Genomic DNA, 22,173 nt, shown 5'->3' on the forward strand with positions numbered 1-22,173 from the left:
TGAACTGTATTACAGAACGACTTACACACACACACACAGAGAGAGAGAGAGAGAGAGAGAGAGAGAGAGAGAGAAAGAGAGAGAGAGAGAGAGAGAGAGAGAGAGAGATGATGATGATAGCTGCTTTTCTAATTGAAATGAAAATATGAAACTGAATGCGGTATGTTCAAAAGTCTGTTATATGTACTATATAAGCCTTATGTACAAGGCATTGATTTTGTTAATGTAATGTTAAACAGGAAGATTACAATTGGAAGGAAGGAAGACAGTAACAACACTACAATTAACATTGCTTACCAATTACACATACTAAGATCACATTAAAGATTAGCAAACAACATTCGGAATTTAGTCAATATAAAATAAAAACACAGAGCTGACCTGGAAGGAAATTTCCCTGTTATAACATGTACATGTATTTAATCTTTAGGCAAATCATGGATTCACAAAAGTAGTTGATTAAACTTCCCTGTCCTGTGGTGTAACAAACGGGGCAAAGGAAAATTATGCTGGCTATGTCATCCTACACAAAATCACCAGTCTAGTACCACAAAACTGGTCCCCAGCTCCCCATACAATGGAATTACACCATCTTAGCATACATTTGCTAGGATGCCTATGCATGTACTTACATTAATTCAGCATTTCCTCTGTCCAGGAGGTTAAACAGAGGACTACAGTAAATTTTCCCAACACAGAATGATACAGTGTAAAGAGATTAAGATGAAACAGTCCATGAACTGAAATGGGAAAAAATCAATAAACACCCTCCTAGTATGGAGCAAATGAATCAATACCCACAGATGCTAAAATACCTGCTCCCACACTGTATTATATCACACACAAGAAAAAAAAAAATAAACAAAACAAAACCAAAACACAAACAAAAACATGAATTTAGAAGTGTTAAAAACATTTTAATTAATCCAATGTGTTACAACTCTTCCAAATCTTAGCAAAACAAGATCTACATGTTTTGTGGCATTAACCACTAAAGTAAGCCATCGTGGTCCAACCTGACCCCTGGGATCATTGTCTGTACAAACCCGAGTCTATTTACACTGAATTATTTATGAGTATGATTGCATGCAAGTTTTGGACTTCTCTGAACTCCTACTCCTGAGATCATCAAATTTGCAATTTTGGTAAAGGACTGCTTTCTATTTCTATATATCCATTCAGTTTTTATCATGTATCACACCAAAGAAGATGGATGTTATTTAAATGTTTGACAAATAAACGTTATGTACCAAGTTTGGCCCCACCCTGGGGTCAGAACCTACATTGTATACTCTTGAGGATCATGAAATTTACAATTTTGGTAGAGGCCTTCCTGCTCTTCATCACTATGCATTTAATTTTTCTTACACATGTGCAGTTGTAGAGAAGATGATTTTCTTAAAAACTGGTCAATTTTTGGCAGGTTTTTTCCCACCCCTAAGGCCCCAAATTTACAATTTATCTCTCTCTTGTCCCAAAGATGCTTCATACCAATTTTATTTTCATTTCACACCAAATCTGAAAAGAACTGGAATGGGTAGTTATCAAAATGTTAAAAATGTTGAATTGTTAACGCACGACGACAGACGACAACCAATTGAATAGGTCATCTGAGTTTACTCAGGTGACCTAAACATGGCGTAAAAAAAATTTGATCATCAAAGCTCACACAAGCCTATGACTGAAGTGAACTTAAAACAGAAAAGGGTTGACTTGATTTGTCTCCTAATTAAAATTGCTTGTTATGGATTATAACAAAACTGAATCAATATCTAGAACTTTAAATAAAATGGTAAACACAAGATCATGTCAATTACTAATAGAAGCAATGTGGAGCCAATATCATAACTACACACAGAGTCAAAGCTTGTTTGGTCTATGATGATCCAGTAATTGAAATTTTATCATTATAAACACTATCAATAAAAGTTAAATTTATCATAGTATACTGTCATCAAATTAGTTTCATTTTGTATGAAAACCCCCAAACATACTGCACCCCCACCCCCCAAAAAGAAGAGAAAAACAAGATTTGATTTAGGTCCATCATGTGAACCAAAATACCAACTCAAACTCCTGTGGTTTCAATGATTTCCATGGGCGTCAAATTTCATTGATTTGACAAAAACATAGCTTTGTTAATACGTAATTTCCACAGAGCTGACTGTTGTTGGTTCTTTATTGATGAGCAGAAATTAAATGGGGGTGGGAGTGGGGGTGTTATGGGGTTACAACCCTTTCTTTGGTTGTGCAATTACATTTTAAACAATGACATTGTTTTTGTTGTTGCAATTTTGGCCTCTAAACCCCTCTCCCCCCACTCACACCTTGGATAGAATAGATACATACTTAGGCTGCAACCCCCATCCCCTTTGATATTTTTTTGTATCCGCCCCTAAAGATACAAGTGAAAAATGTTCAAATGTAGTGCTATTACAACAATCTCAATACTAACCAGTTCCTTTAAAAGAAAATATAACACAGATTTTGAATTCTTACATGTATAGGTGTATCAATCAGATGATAAACTTTATGAATTTCTGGTCTTTAAAACAGCATTTTAATAGGAATTTCTTGTCAATCAAGTAACTTCATTACCAGAGGAATTATCATAAATAAATGCAAAATTCAACAAGATACTGCTTTCTAATTTTGCTAAATAAAACTTATAAAATCAATACATAAATCACATAATTATTGTTGCAATATGTTATAGCTTAATATTATACCATAGAATTGCATTAAGTAGTCCCCTTTGAGAATCTAACAAAATGACCACTTACCAGAGATAATTACTGAATAGAAGTCATTCAATAAAGATTACCATCAAACCAAATATAAGTTTTGACAGTTTAATATTATCCTTTACCTGATAAAAACTTGATAAATCAACCATTTCATTAGCATTGATCCTGAAATGTACTACTACACCAGCAGAAACAGTTCTTATTTTGAGAATGAATAGTTTGGGTTGAGTTTGGAATGCTTCCAGTCAAGACAGGAACAAACTGTTTGGCCTCAATATCAAATTTTACATATCAGACACTTTTCGCACTTTTCACATACAGAAAAAGAGCAAGAGGGATTAAAGTCTTATCAAGTAATTTAATTGAACATGTTACCATTCTAAAGTGGAATGAATGGGGATGAAAATTAATCAAATCGTATACAGCTACATACAATGAGCTGTAGAGACGGTGATGGAACTGGATAGTACACGTGCTACGTAGCGAAGGCAATAACGACTGTGAGATGGTGTTAGGGTGGACATCCAAAGGGAGAGGGGCAATACAGAGACAAATCAAAGGCCTTGAGGGCATCAGAGTCGACTCGTCCACGGTTTCCAACAACGGGTGGTGGTGGGGGGTATATACAGCACCGTCTTATAAGCTTAAATTCTGAATCTTTATAAACTTGTAAGTATGGTAAAACAAAATGTACAAAAGGTCAAGATTAAAGGTCACTATCCATGGTACCCAGCACACCTGCATGAGATGATCACTTATCAGTACTTGTCAAATATTAAAATCCTACCGCACACAACAAAACAGTAACAGCCCAGACACAATTTGCTGCAGGTATCGATACAAATTATTCTCGTGAATCTTCAAATATCTTGATCGCCTCTTTCTTCGTTCCGTTTACATGATGTATTCCCGCAAAAATGTACCACGTGAGTATGTAAATGATGTTAACTTGTTCGTTGTTTATTTATTTAAACAAAGCAAATATAGAATTCATTAATTCATTTCAGACATATTCTTGTCAGAATTCTGTTAGAATATTAGTTCAAGAATCGCCATGTATCATTTACTTCCACGGAAAATCTAAGTCCTTATTCATCTAACCCAAATTTTAACCCTCCCCCTCTTTATATTCATTCACGATTAAAAATATTATCATTTCGATGCAGACTTCGTTAGTCTTTTCACTATCATTGTTTGGCTAAGATTTGAATACATCATACATAATTTTATCAACCATGTTAACAAATCTTAAACTCAATGAAAGACATGCAGTGTCTGCTTTCATATCCACAGAGTCTCATCTTCTCCCAACTGTAGGCCTATATATACAGTTGCAGACCTGCTAAGTCGATGGCCGATTCTAAAATATTTTCATATTCTTTCACAATGTGTGCATTCCATTGATATTATTAAGAATTTTATGTGCATGGAAGTGATTCTATTTAACAAATCAACTAACATACACTAGTCAAACTATTTATTCAGTTGCGTATGAGCTAGCCTGAGAGGGTAGTAGTGAAGCAGTGAATCCACAGGACTGACCTGATGCCAAGGAGTAACTCGCTATGCGAGTTGACTCCAAAACAACCGGCCGAAGAACAGCAGAATCAGAAAGAAGGAATGCAGGATGGAGAAGCTGGAAGGAGGTCAAGATGGTAGCAAGAGACAGAGTGGAGAGATAGTGTTGCAGCCAAACTGCACCTCTTGGCATGAAGAAAACTAAGCAAGTACAGCTACACATATGTGACTTATATAAAATAATTAGTATACCTAAGTACTGTAATTCATACAGAGCAGCATTTTCATATATATTGATAAAAATTCTCCTGAGGACATTTAGCGATATTCAAATTTAGCAACCTCATCACCTCGGCCTATAAGTTGTATATGAGTATCTTAATGAGAAATCTGGTGACCAATATCAATTTTTGAGTGATTCAGGACACAAACGTCGAATCTGGGAACTATATGACTGGTGGGTTTTAAGCTTGATTCGTATATATGCAACACCAAAAGCTACATTTTTTTTTCTAAAAAGAGATTTGAAATTATCATAATTAGATAATTTACAGCTGAACACATTAATGATTTTCCAATTCAAAACAAGCTCATTCTGAAACCATTGTAATCTAATATAAGAGATGAAGCATTTCATTGTATGCTGGCATTTTTATAACTGAAAATGCCACTTTTAGTACTTGTTTTCTCTCTCTAAATTTTGAATTTTTTAAGAATCCAAGTGGCTTGACTTGTTCAAATTATTTGATAAGAACCAAATACAAATTGGACCTGCATATTTTCAGGATGCATCTATAGCATACATTTTAATTCAAAATGTTCACGTAACTGAAATAATGAGCAGAAAATGCAAATTGTTTGAAATTTTCCAAGTGCAAGGGTCCAAAAATGATCTGACTGGAAACATATGGTAACTTGACTTGTGTATGTATGCTTATGATGGATCTATAAAACTGAATCTCAATTCAAAATGTTCATATGTGACTGAGATAATAAGAGCAAACTAATTGCTTGAAATTTTCTAAGTCTAAGGGGCACAACTCCGTCAAAAATTACTTAACCAGAACCAAACAAGATGTGTTTGTGAAACACAAATGCCCCAGATAATGACCAATTCCGAAGATGGCCAAGGTCACAAGGACAAATATCTTGGTACCAGTAGAAAGATCTTGTCACAAGAAATGCTCATGTACAATATGAAAGCTCTAATATTTACCATTTAGAAGTTATGACCAATGTAATTTTTTTAAAAAGTAGGTCAAATGTCAAGGTCAACGGAAAGGTCTTGTCACAAGGAATACTCATGTGAAATATCAAAGCTCTACCACTTACTGTTCAAAAGTTATAAGCAACAGGGATCGAAATTAACTTTTTTCACTACTAGCAAATTTTAGCTAGTAGATTATTTTCCAACTAGCAAAATTGAGCTTTTACTAGCATTTTTCAATCGATTGCTGTTTTACATGAATTTAAGAAAACAAGCATGTCTCTTTATTAAAATATAGGAAAATTCAAATACAGATAGATCTATATATGTATGTATTATGATATATACAGATTGTTTACCAAATATATAATTAAATTCAGTGACTGTCAGATAATTTTTTCTTATGAAATTGCTGCAGACTAACAATCATGTAGCATTATCAAGTTCAAAAGAATATCTTACTACTAGGTCTCTACAATTATTTATTTTTGATTGTTATGTTTTTAAAAATGGAAAATAGCTTTCCATTTAGAGGTTTTGGGATGGATCCCTTCATGTAATCCTTCAGATTTTCTTTAATACTATAACTACCTTAATGGCAGAACAAAATTTTTTTTTATAGATAAATTAAAATTCATTAACATCAACAGGATTTGCACTATTTCATATATATATATATATATATATATTTTAAAACAAAAAATGTCTACAACATACATACATCAATAAAAAAAAAATGCCAGATTGAAGTTGGGTACATAATGCTGGTACAATTGACTATAAAAGCTTTCTTATTTCAAAATCAGTTGTGAAATTGTTTAATGTTTATTTTCATATTATTTGTATCTGTTGTGAAATTACAAGGTTTATTTAAATGGGTACATTTTCAATAGTCACATTTAAAGTTGGTACATTACGGGTACAATTTAATTTTTTAATTTACCCAGGGTACATTTCTGGTAAACATTTCAACATTAATATTTTTTGTTGGGTACATTTCGGGTACATTTCAACTTAGTAACTTTAAAGTGGGTACATATCGAATACATTTTAACTTCCTTAATTGATACCCTGGGTACAATTCGGGTACATTTGAACATTAATATTTTTCTGTTGGGTACATTTCAGTTACATTTTAACTTTTCAATTTTTAATCTGGGGTACATTTTGGGTACTTTTTACAATAGTCAGGTACATTCCGGGTGCTGTCGAAAAATGGCTAAGTTTTTTGCGGGTACTTTTTGGGTACATTTTTCAAGGAAAAAGTTGCTTCGGGTACCTTACAGATACATTTTGGGTACCTTTCGGGTACATCTCATTTCTGTAAGGGATAATAAAAATAAGATTGCGAATTTTTTCATTTAAAATTTAATGAATTGTCAGACAACGCGCATGGTGAGGGTCATAGGGTACACTTGTGCATCTCAAAAATTCTACTTGAAAAGAAAACCCCACGAACTCGAAATGTTTGACTACAGAAGGACATCGCGTGAAACTAACACTGTCATGTGTTGTTTCATGTAGACACGGACCGCCTCGGTGGCCGAGAGGTTAGAGCGTTCACCCCGCATGCGGAAGGCCGGGGTTCAAATCCCGACCGCGACAGACCTAAGTCGTTAAAACAGGTGACAGTTCCGTCACCAAACGCTCGGCACCAGGTGTGAATGTCACGGGTCCTCGGAGATGACCTTAAAAACAGATGTCCCGTGTCACAGTAGGTGTACGTGGCACGCTAAAGAACCCTCACTGCTCAATGGTCCTAAGCGGCGAGCATTATAGGCCTAAATTTGAAGCCTTTCACCAGTCTTGGTGAAGTCTTCATATGAGTGAAAAATTCTCGAGCGAGACGTTAAGCAAGATACAATCAATCAATGGATGAGATCAACATGCTTGCTATTTAAATCAGACGTCACTGAGACGCCCGAAGTGTGCTTGAAGGGTAGGCCATCTTCGACATCACTGACTGAGATGACCTTGGCCTTAGTTATATTTATTCGATCCATGTTTACTTTTTCAATACTTGTATTTTCATTCTGTAAAGCGTTTCTATGCACAAGACAAAATTATTGTAAACTTCAAAGTACAGCCAATAAACCGAGGAAATCCGGGAAAAGGATCGTTTTTTTTTCACTTGCAAAAAGTTGCGATCACTTGTGATTTTTTATTCGCAATTTCAATTTTTAACTCGCATTTATCGAGTATTTCCCCTTAATTTCGTTGCCTGAAGCAAGGTTAAAGTTTTCAAAAAGTAGATCAAACTCCAAGGTCAAGGGGTAAAAAATGTTGGTACCCACGGAAAGGTCTTGTCACAAGGAATACTCATGTGAAATATCAAAGCTCTATCTCTTACTGTTCAAAAGTTATTAGCAAGGTTAAAGTTTTCAAAAAGTAGGTCACTCCAAGGTCAAGGTCACAGGGTCAAAAATGTTGGTACCCACGAAAAGGTCTTGTCACAAGAAATATTCATGTGAAGTATCAAAGCTCTATCACTTAATGTTCAAAAGTTATTAGCAAGGTTAAAGTTTCAGACAGAATGACAGAATTACAGACAGGACAAAAACAATATGCTCACCCGATCTTCGAGGCATAAAAAGACCTTGACCAGGATAATCTCATGATGTATCTATATACCAAATTTCAGTTTCAAATGTGCATCCATAGCAGAGAGGCCCGTGGGGATACAGGTTAGAATAGGTCCTCAGTACTCCTTACTTGTCGTAAGAGGCAACTAAATGGGGCGGTCCTTCGGACGAGACTGCAAAAACCAAGGCCCCATGTCACAGCAGGTGTGGCACGATAAAGAATCCTTCCTGCTCAAAGGCCGTAAGCACCGAGCATAGGCCTAAATTTTGCAGCCCTTCACCGGCAGTGGTGACGTCTCCATATGAATGAAAGATTCTCGAGAGGGACGTAAACAACTGTATAATTTTACCTTAGGATCACTCAGTAGTAGCACTTTTCATTAAAGATAAGTAGATTTTGCTTCCATAAATGGAATGTCATTTATGGGGACCATATTAGATCCCATTATCGGAAACCCACAGTCGATTGCTCTCTGTTTACTTACCGTGGGACACAACACAACTATTTTCGCTGAAAGGTGTTTCTCGGCTTCTATGCGATTGGCTGCTTTACCATTCATTATTGTGATATTCAACAAGTGAAAAAGCCCCTTCTTCCAGTCCTCGGGAGCATAGAAAAACATTCCTTAGAAGTGAAGATTTTGACTACGTTTAAGTCGGACAAGTTACAAAACTTTCAGCGAGATGCTTTATCTGCATTATTGAAAAGGAAGGTGTATTTGTATCTATAAAGACCGGAGGAAAAGAGCCTGTGTTACCAAGCGTTTAATTTTCAAATTGTATCATGCATGACTGATTTTATTCACGTGCCATGTAGCAGTGATGATAATAAACATACCAGAGGTGGATCCAGATTTCCGAAGGGGAGGGGGCACATGTGAAAGAAAAGTATTAGTTAAAATATCAGCCATTTTGGGTGCCAAATCTGAGTTTTCATCTACATGACTGTCTTTGATGGTGGCACAACAAAACACACACTTTCATGGGCACCGCCATTACAGCTGAAAAGTTCTGTAAATATTTACGGCAATTCCCATTGGTCCTCGATAGGTCACGTAAGGTCATGCATTCTAAAGAGTTATGCGATAATATCGGCGTTGTGTCCCATGGGAGGTAAACGGAGAGCGACTGACTGTGGGTTTCCAATGATGATTAGATCCACATCACACTCCATCCTTCAACCCCCCCCCCCCCCCGAAAAAAAAAACAACAACAAAGAAACAACCCAACAACAAACAAGAGGCCCATGGGCCACATCACTCACCTGAGTCAACTAGGCCAATATCTAAAGATTTTCCCCTACATATTTGCATGTAAAACTTTGATCCCTATTGTGGCCCCCAACCTACCCCTGGGGGCCATGATTTTACAAATTTGAATCTGCACTATATCAGGAAGCTTTCATGTAAATATCAGCTCTTCTGGCCCAGTGGCTCTTGAAAAGATTTTTAAATGACTCCACCCTATTTTTGTGATTATCTCCCCTTTGAAGAGGGCATGGTCCTTGGTTTGTACAAACTTGAACCCCCTTCACCTAAGCATGATTTGTACCAAGTTTGGTTAAAATTGGCCCAGTGGTTCTGGAGAAGAAGTTCAAAGCATGAAAAAATTACAGACAGACAGACAGACAATGGGGGATCAGAAAAGCTAAGGTGAGCTAAAAACTGTTATATGCATGGTATGAAAGAAATCTGGATCTCAAAAGTGGAAAACAACAGTTTTTTTTAAGGTCTTCATTTCAAGGGCCTGGGCCTTTCCAATTGGGAAAAATAGTGACATTTGCTTAAAATTGGGCAAAATGTTTCATACAAAGAAGTAAGGAGAAAACCAATCCAGAGTGCATTAAGGTATAAATGGACCCCTTCTGATTTTCAACTTGGTCAAAGTTTACCTCATATAAATAAGCAGAGGTCAGAATATTAGGTTTACTTATAAAGCAAAAATTGTAATCTGTGGGCCTGTGAAGAAGATTTATGAATAATTAGGCTACTTTACTTGATTTGTTTTCATTGTTTGGGAATTTCAAAAATAAAATTGGGAAAAATACCTGCTTTTTAGCATTGGGAATGGGGCCTTATTTCAGCCCCTTACTGACCCTAAAAAAATCCCTGAACAAAAACTGTGCACATATAACCTAAAGCTAATTAACAAATAAACAAAAATGGTAATTACCTTCAAACATCAGAAGGAAAGAAAATGTTGATAGCAAGAATCTAATTTTCATTTTACCTGACATTATCAATTACTCAGCTTGTGCTTCTTACTTGAAATATGTTCTTTCAGGACATACAATGTATTTGTACAGGTAATAAGTGTAACGCATTAATCCAGGGGATTGCTCCGTAACACAAATAGCAGTTTTTGAGTAAGGTAGTGACACTTCGTTAATTAGTAAACATATACCTGGTTGACAATTAGCCATTAGTCCTTTTCAGTTATTCAAACATACCCCTGTACACAAATTATTTCATGAGATTGATTAAGCAATGCACCAGTATTCCTCAAGTACTGTATGTCTTGAGGATTACTTCAAATTCTGGAGGTCAAAATTTAAGGAATAAAGAGTAAATCTGCAGAAGGTGAAATGGAAAAACTTATCTAGGTACAGCTTTGACACTTCAAACTTAAAGATATCAAAATCTGAACTACCAGCTGATGATGGAACATTATTAAGACTCAAAACTCTTGTGACTGTAAAACAACTCTAAAAATTTCTCACTGGAATAACTAGTCCTTAATAATTCCAAAAATTTCTCACTGGAATAACTAGTCCTTATAATTCCAAACATATCTCACTGGAATAACTACTGATAGTCCTTACTTGTTGTTTACTGCTGGGGTACTGCTGCTGAGCATACTGCGCAAACTGGCCTGCAGTCTGTTGGTTTAGTGCTGCTCGAATCTGCATTCTGAATCAAATAGGTCATAAAATCGAATTAAAGGGCAACCTTTACATAAATGTTTATATCATTTAATTTTGAAATCAGAAAAAAAAAAAATGCTGTGGTTTGCATCGAAACGGAGCTGTCCAATCATCTACACAAATATGTAATAATCAAGACAACCAGTAATTGAGCCAGAGAACCCAGTTATCCTGTACAATGTGCCTGCCAGTTATTCTGTACACAGCCTGCCAGTTATTATGTACAGTGTGCCTGCCAGTTATTCTGTACACAGCCTGCCAGTTATTCTGTACAGTGTGCCTGCCAGTTATTCTGTACAGTGTGCCTGCCAGTTATTCTGTACAATATGCCTGCCAGTTATTCTGTACAATATGCCTGCCAGTTATTCTGTACACAGCCTGCCAGTTATTCTGTACACAGCCTGCCAGTTATTCTGTACAATATGCCTGCCAGTTATTCTGTACACAGCCTGCCAGTTATTCTGTACAGTGCCTGATGTTCCCCATGACTTACTCTTGCTCCAACTGTTTCTGCTTCTGTAGTTCTAGTTGCCTCTGAGCTTCCTCCTCTAGTTTCCGCCTCTCCTTCTCCTCTGCTTCCCTCCGTAACCGGTCCTCCTCTTCTTGTCTGTAAACACACAAATCACACAGTGAGATGATAACGCAATTGCTTTAGTCACATTTACATGTGTACAGGTAACTATTTACACTGATACAGGTAACTATTTATACTGATACAGGTAACTATTTATACTGATACAGGTAACTATCTATACTGATACAGGTAACTATTTACATGTGTACAGGTAACTATTTATACTGATACAGGTAACTATTTATACTGATACAGGTAACTATTTATACTGATACAGGTAACTATTTACATGTGTACAGGTAACTATTTATACTGATACAGGTAACTATTTACACTGATACAGGTAACTATTTATACTGATACAGGTAACTATTTATACTGATACAGGTAACTATTTACATGTGTACAGGTAACTATCTATACTGATACAGGTAACTATCTATACTGATACAGGTAACTATTTATACTGATACAGGTAACTATTTATACTGATACAGGTAACTATCATGTGCATTATACAAACTGTTCACCTGTTTGTTTCTAGTTTTTGCATAGCATCCAACATTTTTGTTTTACTCCATCAGGAAAAAATGTACGCCAGTATATACACTTACATAATACATTTCAATGTGTTGGAGATCAGTTGTTGTAAAATAAATTCAAAGATTAAACTGTACAGAATTTATACGGATACAGGTAAATCTGTTAAAATAAATCTATTTTAAGCTTCCTTTGACTGACTGTATGTGCTGTTGGAACAAACCTTCATTGCACATGTACTTTGTATATAAGGAGATGACGAAAAATTACAAGACATTGCTGTTTAGTCTTTCACCTCAATTTAATCATGATTAAATAAAATACATGCAAACTATTCATAGTATAAATCTACATATTTGACATGTTGAATTGTTCTGAAATATCATTTCAACTATTCTAAATTTACTAAGATATACATGTATATTATAAACCATAAAGGAGGATAAGTGTTCACAAGCTATTTTAAATCCTTCATCCCTCTTAGATCCACAACTTTTAGGAAAATAATGGGAACCTCCCATCCCACCAATATGAATATCTACAAATGGCAATGAAGTATTGTACAGAGTTTCAAATCTATCAGATAAGCCATAAAGGAGGAGTGTTCACAAGCTATTTTACATCCTCCATCCCTCTTAGATCCACTATAACTTTTAGGAAAATAATTGGATCTTCCTGTTCTGACAACATGCACATCTACAGATGGCAATGAAGTATTGTACAGAGTTTCAAATCGATCAGATAAGCCATATAGGAGAAGTGTTCACAATATACAGTGGAACCCCGTTATTACGTTTTTCATTTTGTCCCAATAAAACGTAATACCGGGGGCAACGTAATAAACGTTGCCAGTGAAATCCATTAAAAACATCCTTTGGAAATTGTATATCTTCCGTTGATACTCCATGAAGGAGTGTGCAAGTGAATATATCTTTAATGTTTCTTTGTTTAAAAGACTGTGACACTTGATTGATTTATTTTTATTTAACAATATATCTTCCCCTGAAAGAGGGGAGACACAATTTGCACTTATTGCGAAGTGACATCTATAACAAAAATTGTATTGGATATAATTAAGTTTGGATATAACAAACTTTTTGTTGGCCCTGGAGGTTCAACATAACCATGTTTTACTGTAGATCTATTACATACATGATAGAGATATAAAGGACTCTTTATTGAGGTCTATTCATTGGAGATAAGACACAGCATTCAGAATGGCAATCAACTGCATCAATACAGGTAGTGGTAAACCATACAAGCGGTGTAGTTAAATCATGCTTCATGGTTCAGTTCATTTTGGGTAATTTTTGATGAAGTTTAAACTGTATGATAACTTAGAGCATGTGTTTTCTGATTGGCTAATAAAAATGACAAAATTAAAAATGGTTGTCCTTATCTGTAAGCAGTGAGCCACATTTCAGCTTCTGATCAATAGAAATGAATGTGGCAACATGTAAAATGTTAAAACTAAGATATGTAAGACGGGAAATACGATAACATAGACATGGCATCTCACAATAAAGGATACAGATACTGTTGCAGAACTGTTATAAATTTTTTTTTTTTTAGACAAACTGTTGAATCATGTTTGATGGGTGTTGTTTAAATCATTGAAAACCCTAGTGTCATTTACTCATTCCACTTACCGGTAGTTACCATTGATATGACCACATTAATGCATCATTATCATTATTCAATTCTTTTTTTTTTTTTTTTTTTAAATTTATCTACTAACAGCTAGTTATAAGAAACATACAGATTATTTTTCCTCTTTTTATATCAAATTGAGACTAATGTATCAGGACTTGCATTGAATCATGAAAGAGGTATTATATTATCCTTATAGATACAAAAAGTTTACCCCATTCAAGGGGTATGCTATAAAGCCCCGTTTTGAAAAACTTGGTGTAAGGTAGAACAGATAACCTCTCAGTCGTAAAAAAAACAGATCTGTGTTACCAGTACTATATTTCCTACATTTCAATTCTACCTTTTTTAAAAGTTAATTAGGCGATAAGACGATCTACCTTTTTCTCTCTTGCTCCTGTTTCTCAGCACTGTGGGCCTCTGTGAATGGTCGGAACAGTGGACACAGGGAGTCTAGTTGTTTAACAAACTCTGACATTGCAGTGGTCTGTGACATGTCTCCTAGGGCCTGCCATGCTTGCCTGATAACAAGAACACAATGTTTTCTTCAAATGTACTTTATTCAACGATATTTAGTGGAAAACCAGCTAGCAGTAATTTAGAGCTGATCTACATTATTAAGTATTAAATGTTGTACATGATTGAGCAGAAAGTCTCTTCTGTCAAAGGTGCTTAACAGAAGGTTCAAGTGTCATGTACTGTACGTTTACAAAGAAAAAGAAAATCATTTTCTATAAAAAATGTGAATGTAACAAACATTTGAAAGGTTATCAATATCAACAGGAACAATGAGTAATGGATGACACACATCATATTTCTTGTCTGACTTTTCATTACTGATTTAGAATATGCTCATATACTGTTTAATATTCATAAACATCCTTTTTTTAAAGAAAAAAAAATTCAATGAAATATTACATGCATGAAAGGTAGATAAATTTTGTTGGTTCATTATGTTGAGCCAATATGAATCCTGCACAGAAATGAAGAAATATAAAAATAAATGTCGAAAATGTTACACTAAGCAGCACTTGCATAATCATATAGGTATAGCTTGATTATTTCTTTGACAACCTCTCAAGATATAAATATGTAGAATAGTATCAAAGCATTATAGAGGAAAAGGTTCCACTCGCCAAACAAAATCAACAGGTATGCTTTTGTTTCAATATTTCATGAATCCTGATGAAACATAGTTGTTGTTTTCAACTAGATCAAAACAATGTACAATAAGACTTAAGACATCGTAAACATGACATTTTGCCTCCATTTCCTGATTACTGACACAAAATGGCTATTTTTCAAGCAGCTGTTTTGTCTAAAAACATCAAATGCAGGCTTGGACAAGCTCTAGTTTTATTCACAAGATTCATCGCTTCAATAAATGTGAAATAAACTTGTTAATTGAATAAAATTGAGAAATTAAGAAACCATAGATGTTATATATTCCAAATGACTGTGAACACAAATGACTGTGAATACAAATGACTGTGAACACAAATGACTGTGAACACAAATGACTGAAAACACAAATGACTGAAAACACAAATGACTGTGAACACAAATGACTGAACACAAATGACTGTGAACACAAATGACTGTGAATACAAATGACTGAACACAAATGACTGTGAACACAAATGACTGAACACAAATGACGGAACACAAATGACTGTGAACACAAATGACTGTGAACACAAATGACTGTAAACACAAATGACTGTGAACACAAATGACTGTGAACACAAATGACTGAACACAAATGACTGTGTGAACACAAATGACTGAACACAAATGACTGTGAACACAAATGACTGTGAACACAAATGACTGTGAACACAAATGACTGAACACAAATGACGGAACACAAATGACTGAACACAAATGACTGAACACAAATGACTGTGAACACAAATGACTGTGAACACAAATGACTGAAAACACAAATGACTGTGAACACAAATGACTGAACACAAATGACTGTGAACACAAATGACTGTGAATACAAATGACTGAACACAAATGACTGTGAACACAAATGACTGAACACAAATGACTGTGAACACAAATGACTGTGAACACAAATGACTGTGAACACACAAATGACTGTGAACACAAATGAATGTGAACACAAATGACTGTGAACACAAATGACTGAACACAAATGACTGTGAACACACAAATGACTGAACACAAATGACTGTGAACACAAATGACTGTGAACACACAAATGACTGTGAATACAAATGACTGTGAACACAAATGATTGTGAACACACAAATGACTGAACACAAATGACTGTGAACACAAATGACTGTGAATACAAATGACTGTGAATACAAAAGACTGTGAACACAAAAGACTGTGAACACAAATGACTGTGAACACAAAAGACTGTGAACACAAATGAACACGTGGAACTGTTCTGGACATGCTGTCTTTTCTATAAATAACAAATAACTAATCTAAATGAAAAGCCCCAATGAAGCAATATATAGGAATATAATATCAATTAATATAAAATATTAAGGAAACGGATTAATATAAGTTGCTAGAACTTGTTTCCGAATCCTGTGTGGATATTATTTATTGTGTATATATATGTTGACATATTCAAATGAAATAAAGTTTAAACTACGCAATATAAGGCTAAAATCAAAAAGTTTCTTGCTTGCCCTTCACCCACTAAAATAAATCTCACAAGCTTCTTCCAAGCCTATATTTTCCTCACAATTTTATTTTCAAAGTAATTTTTAACCTGCCTTGGATTTTTCTTGGTTTCAATATAAAATGTAATTCGTTTTCAATGCCCAATTGGCCCCCAGGGTGAAAATGAAAATTCTGAAATCTTACTGCTTATCTACAAGACACCACCAATTACTTTCAAAAAGATGATTTGCTACTGTGTAAAAGAATTTAATCTTTTTTTTTTAGCCTACCCAATTTTTAAAAAAATATAGTCACATTTTATACATGTTAAAAGATGTCATACTGTCTTTTAATGATTGATTATATTATTGTAAACTTGAGTTTCAAGTTTCTGTTGATGAAAATGAATGTGTATTGACAACATAACAAATGTACAACGAAATCCTCATACAACAAGATGTTCTGTAAACATTTTGTTCACATGAGAAACAGTGTTAAATTCATAGAAAGGCCATACATCAATAACTCATGCCAGACATAACAAAGCCTCCATCACAGCTTGATCTACTCAAACAATGGGGTTATTCAATGTTAAGATGATTTCATCATGCCAAGGGGCTCCAGAAAAACTAGACCAGGATTAATTTCAAAGAACAATTAAGGCTTGCTTCATGATTTTGCTTCCATAAATTTCATTTGCCATGTTCTTAGAAATAAACACAGTAAACAGCCTAGTTTACAGGGAAAATATTGAAGCCTGTCTCTTGACACACAGCTCCTCTTACAATTTACCTCTCAAATGGAATGTCATTTTTTGCTGTTTTTGACTGTTCTGTGAAATAATGATCAAAGAAGCAGTGCAGGGATTTAATAATGAAACCAATTACAAGTCACTGTGGATCATCCTAGTTATAAAGATATGTCATAAAAGTATGACAGTGTAAAAAATAAAATAAATCAATTATATCTACCAGTAGGAAATGATTGCAGATCAAGATAATCGTCCAAAGTAAAACGGGCACTATACTACATCATGATATACTATTGAAAAAAGGTTCTCTCCACAAGCAAAAACTATATTTACAATACATAGTTTGGAAAATGGTTACCAAACAGTGTCTGCAGAAAACAAAACATCCTTTATACTTACCACTCGCTGGGGTTGGTACTTAAACTGGTGGAGAGGAAAAATGATTTCATCACTTTACCTTATTTGTATTTAAACTAAGTTTATCCAGCATGAATTATGACAGATACATACTATAGGAATGTGCTGTACATTTGTTATGTTGACAAAGTATCACACACTTTGATTTAAAATGGCTTTAGAATAATGATGTATGGAATAACAAGGGCTCTGTAATATACTCTCATACTATTTCTGATGCTGGTCACGATGTACGGAGTCCAGGTGCACAAAAGTTAGATAGAGTTAAAGTTCACATCTCATATTTCTAAACTTTTTAATTTTTTCAGCAAAATTAATTCATTTCAGGCCTAAAACTACTTTACATGTGTTTTAAATGAAACAGTTTAGGTAGTTTTCGAGTTTGAAAGCGATGAAATTCAAATCTTGTGCATATTTTCTTCGATATTTTACGCGCTATTATCTGCGACGTCATATGCGACCTTGAGCGAGAAGATTTTACAGTTAATTGTTAGCCATTTCATAAACAGATTAGATTAAATTGACAAAAAACCAATTATCACATTAACGGCTTGTAAATAACACTGTATTAGGGTGTTTTGTGCTGTTTAAGGGTGTACTTGCTGTCAGTAGAGAGGATTTAGATTGTTTTTTTCCTTCAGTTTTTGAAGGAAGGTATGAAGGAAAAGACGTGAATATTTTTTGTCAGCACAACAATTTTGCCATAATAAACCCAGTAGCATTTGTCCCTGTACTTTTTAAAAAAAGCACTTGGACAAAGACATAGAAAAACTGGGAGAAAATGGTTAGATATCGAAGCTATAAGCACTGTTACATGTAGGCCTACGGCATATGCTCTTCAAATTCAATACACACTCGCAACAACTGACCTTCACCTTGCAACAACATATAGACAGAACTTAATTGTGCTCACAGTTTCTGCCAACTGGTAGTTTTTTAAAAAAAAATTCAAAGATAAAAAATAACTGAACTTCCAGTTATAGATATTAAATGAAATATTATATTTCCTAACTTTGAATTGAATTATGTTTTGATTAAATTTTTTTAAGGAACGCATCACTATTTTTATTTATTATTTTATCTTCTTTGAAATGCACCCGTGACAGTAAGCCTCGGCCTAGTTGTAAATGATACATTGTATCATAATTAATTTAGGTCTATCTAAGTTATTCAAAAATAAATTTAATAATTGCATTGTTTATTTTAGAAAAAACAACGTTAATTTCAGATGATTAAAGGAATAGCATTACCAAATAGTGTTTATACGAGACAGCGATCCCATGTAAACATTATTTACTCGCAAATGCATATTTCGTGCTCACTTTCCTTGCTACATTTGGGTCGCTATTTGTATGCATTGGTGGGTAAAAGATATAAGACTCGGAAAATTTGTCAACATCGAAAAATGTTATCCCTGGTAGATAAATTAGGCCCCTAAAACCCGAGTTTTTAAAAATATCTAACACTACTTTTACAACAAGTTGATCAACGAAGGTCACAATGACGTCACAGTACCACGTGGCTACCTAACTAACTAGGCTTTTTGAAATCAGGGCTAAGATTTAAGTCCATATTGTGGCTAATTATCGCAAAATTTCGGCAAACGAACTATTACAATTAATTTCTATAAGCATAAGGAAGACTAAATGCATATAATTTTGTATATTTTGAAAACATGAGATGTGTCCTTTAACTAAAGATTAACATTTAGTTACAAATGTAAGAGCTAATGGCAAGTTCACTGTCAGCTAAAGTTAACAGATCTCCATGCAACTGGTCCCGTATGTACATCATAATAGAATCAGAAAGAGTATGACAATGTAACATTACAACAGCCCAAAAGATATGATGAAGGGATGAGCACTACAATGATTACATAGATGATAACCTATAACAGATCAGAGGTCATGTTCATGTATGTTTAGAAAACAGAACTGTCAGCATGCAATATGACTGATGCTTGTTGTTAAATATCAGCTTATAATAAAATTGGTCATCTGTCACCATGATGATAAAAATGCATAAAATTAGATAAAAAGGCACACATTTGTATGCATCTCGAGTCATAGTTATTATTGAAAGAAAGATTCTTATTGGATATCATGTTAACATACCCACTTCGTGTTCACAAATTTATTGGTACAGACCTATGCTGGCTTTCATCTTACAGCGTACTACTACACCAGTTGAACTGTGAACTGTAAATGATTTGGGGACAAGCGGTTTTGATTGGGGAACGAATGGTGAATGGTTTGAATGGAATGGTTCTTGACTAAAACAGAGTTGTTTTTATCGAGAACAGAACACTTGAAGATGGAGAATGAACGCCTTTAGGCAGGATGACAATGATATGATTTCCAATTCTGCATTTCGGACACTTTTGACACTTTTTATATACAGAAACACAGTGATAAAGAGAGAGGGAAATTCAAGTTTTACCAAATAATCTATTTGAAAATGTCATCAATTTAAAGTGGAATGAATATGGGTGATAATAAATTAAACCATGCACAGTTATGTACATGTGACTACATAAAGTATATTATTGTGATTTAATAATTATTGGTTCAATATTGAATCATGGTGAATAACTGACAGTAAATGTATGCATTAAATGGTGTCCATTCTGTACACATACTAGACTAAGTCTCGTTTTGACACTTGGAGATACAGAGAGGGTTATCATTGAAGCTTAATTTCAACTGACGGGTGGACTATATGTCCATTCATCCATACGTTAGTACACTTTAACCTAAGTATAGTTTCTCAAGGTTATAAAGCCTTTGGGGGAAGGAACACTTTTACCTGGGAGAAGAACGCTGAACAATTTAGAGTGGAAACCGAATGATTCTAATTAAGAACTGAAAGGTATGCAACAGAGCAGTTTATCATTTAGTGTAGTAGTATGTTTCAAGGTGTTTAATCAAGGTGCATAAATTACGAAATAACCATTGTAAAGAAAACTGTTCATCAAAACGATCCTTGAAAATTGAATTGATAATATGAGATATATTTCTAGCAATGATTTAAATAGACCAGGCCTGGATATCTTGAAAAAAAATATCTCAAACTTCAACCTGATTTTTCTTTTATTTGACAAGTCAAAATTTGAATACAGTGTAAAATCTCAGACTTAAGTCCACATTTCAACTTCAGGTTTTTTTTGTTGTTGAGAAATCTCAGACCAGAACTAACTAAAATTTGTTTGAATGGCTGGTTTATTTTGATTTATAATGTACGACACAAAACAGTGAGTCAGACTGCAGATCTTTAATATACAGAAAACCCAGAACAAGGATTTACATCAGTTATTTGAATAATAATGTAAATTTTAAAGTTATTTTACACAAACATTTACTGTTTTTTAAAATAACGCATTATCGCTATTTCTTATCTGACATAATTGATTTCGTCTGAATTTTGTTGTTTTTGTATTTCCAGCCAATTTATATTGCATTCTGGGATTCCAGGATGTACAAGAAGGTGTAGTGTGCAGACTCCGATTGAAAATTGTTAATGGAGACATGTAGCAGACAGAGCTTAGTAGAATTTTACTTGTTATCATGAGGTGTTATTTACATTTTTGGGTGATTTTATCGACAAATTAACAATTTCTCCTACTTTTCTGAAGACTTTGAATACTTTTCCTAAATCAAATAAGGTTTGAATAAAAGAAACATGTGTTTTTGTCTTGGTGCACCACCAAAAACCTGTGGTACACGTGGCGTGAAGTGAGAGGGGTTAAAATGCTGAGCATTTAGTGAAGGAGTAATTACTTCCTACTTTAATGTCTTAGGTTTGACACAGCCAGGGCACGAATGGGGCTCAAACTCATGATCTCATGGTTATGAAGTGAATGCTCTACCACTGAGCTACCATGATCGATTAGAAATTTGTTATATGCAATATGTTTATACAACTACAGGAAATGAAAATCACTTCACTGTATGCATGAATTCAGTATAAGCATGTTTGTGGTAACCGTGGTTTACTATACTTGCAAAATGCTATGAGGCACTTAAGCATCACTTTTGCCTGGTTTGGGCGTTTTCTTACCTCCTATCATTGCCCACCACATCCAGGAAGCCCACCTCTGGTGACACGTCATTGCGGTACTTTCCGTATGTAGCCTGTTTTGTGTATGCCACTAGACGAAGTTTATCCTTGTATGTCAATTTCAAAGCTTTCCCATCCTTCTCTAATAAAATGTAAGAAATAAAATAATAAAATTTACCAAGATCTGCATTGATACCATGGTACTAATATACATGTACATGTATTTTCAATTAACATCAGCCACTGCTCTTGCATGGTTGGTAAAACATTTCATTCATTAAACTTGTACAACATCAGAGTTCAAATCTGCACTTCTCAAAACTGGCCTGCTGTCGAACTGAAGAAAATGCCAATTTAGAGAGGTGACAGGAATACTAAAAGATGAAAATTAACAACTGTTGATTAGTTACCGTCTCTTTCTAAAACTTGCACCGTTTTTAACTTTTAAACTTAATGATTATTCATTGACTATTGACTTTAATGAAGACTTTCTTTTTTTAAAAACAAAATTAAGTACGCTTGCTTAAATGCAAGAAAATTATTCGAGTAATTATTTGAT

The 22,173-nt window shown here is 34.5% G+C and overlaps 1 protein-coding gene across 5 annotated transcripts in view; it reads right to left on the reverse strand.

Annotated features, from left to right (window-relative positions):
* LOC125649068 (Golgi resident protein GCP60-like) overlaps positions 1-22,173 on the reverse strand; it is a 36,108-nt gene that overhangs the window by 9,894 nt on the left and 4,041 nt on the right. For 3 of the 5 annotated variants that reach the window (XM_048876285.2, XM_048876284.2, XM_048876287.2), the window contains exons 2-6: positions 21,615-21,756; positions 17,541-17,564; positions 14,122-14,262; positions 11,471-11,584; positions 10,876-10,963 (exon numbers count right to left, since the gene is read on the reverse strand). In XM_048876285.2, coding sequence (XP_048732242.2) covers positions 10,876-10,963; positions 11,471-11,584; positions 14,122-14,262; positions 17,541-17,564; positions 21,615-21,756 — 509 coding nt within the window. The remainder of the gene's footprint in view (positions 1-10,875; positions 10,964-11,470; positions 11,585-14,121; positions 14,263-17,540; positions 17,565-21,614; positions 21,757-22,173) is intronic. The other 2 variants (XM_056165474.1, XM_048876286.2) reach the window with 1 other exon arrangement.

This window comes from Ostrea edulis, chromosome 5 (genome assembly GCF_947568905.1).
Source record: "Ostrea edulis chromosome 5, xbOstEdul1.1, whole genome shotgun sequence".
Classification (NCBI taxonomy): domain Eukaryota; kingdom Metazoa; phylum Mollusca; class Bivalvia; order Ostreida; family Ostreidae; genus Ostrea; species Ostrea edulis.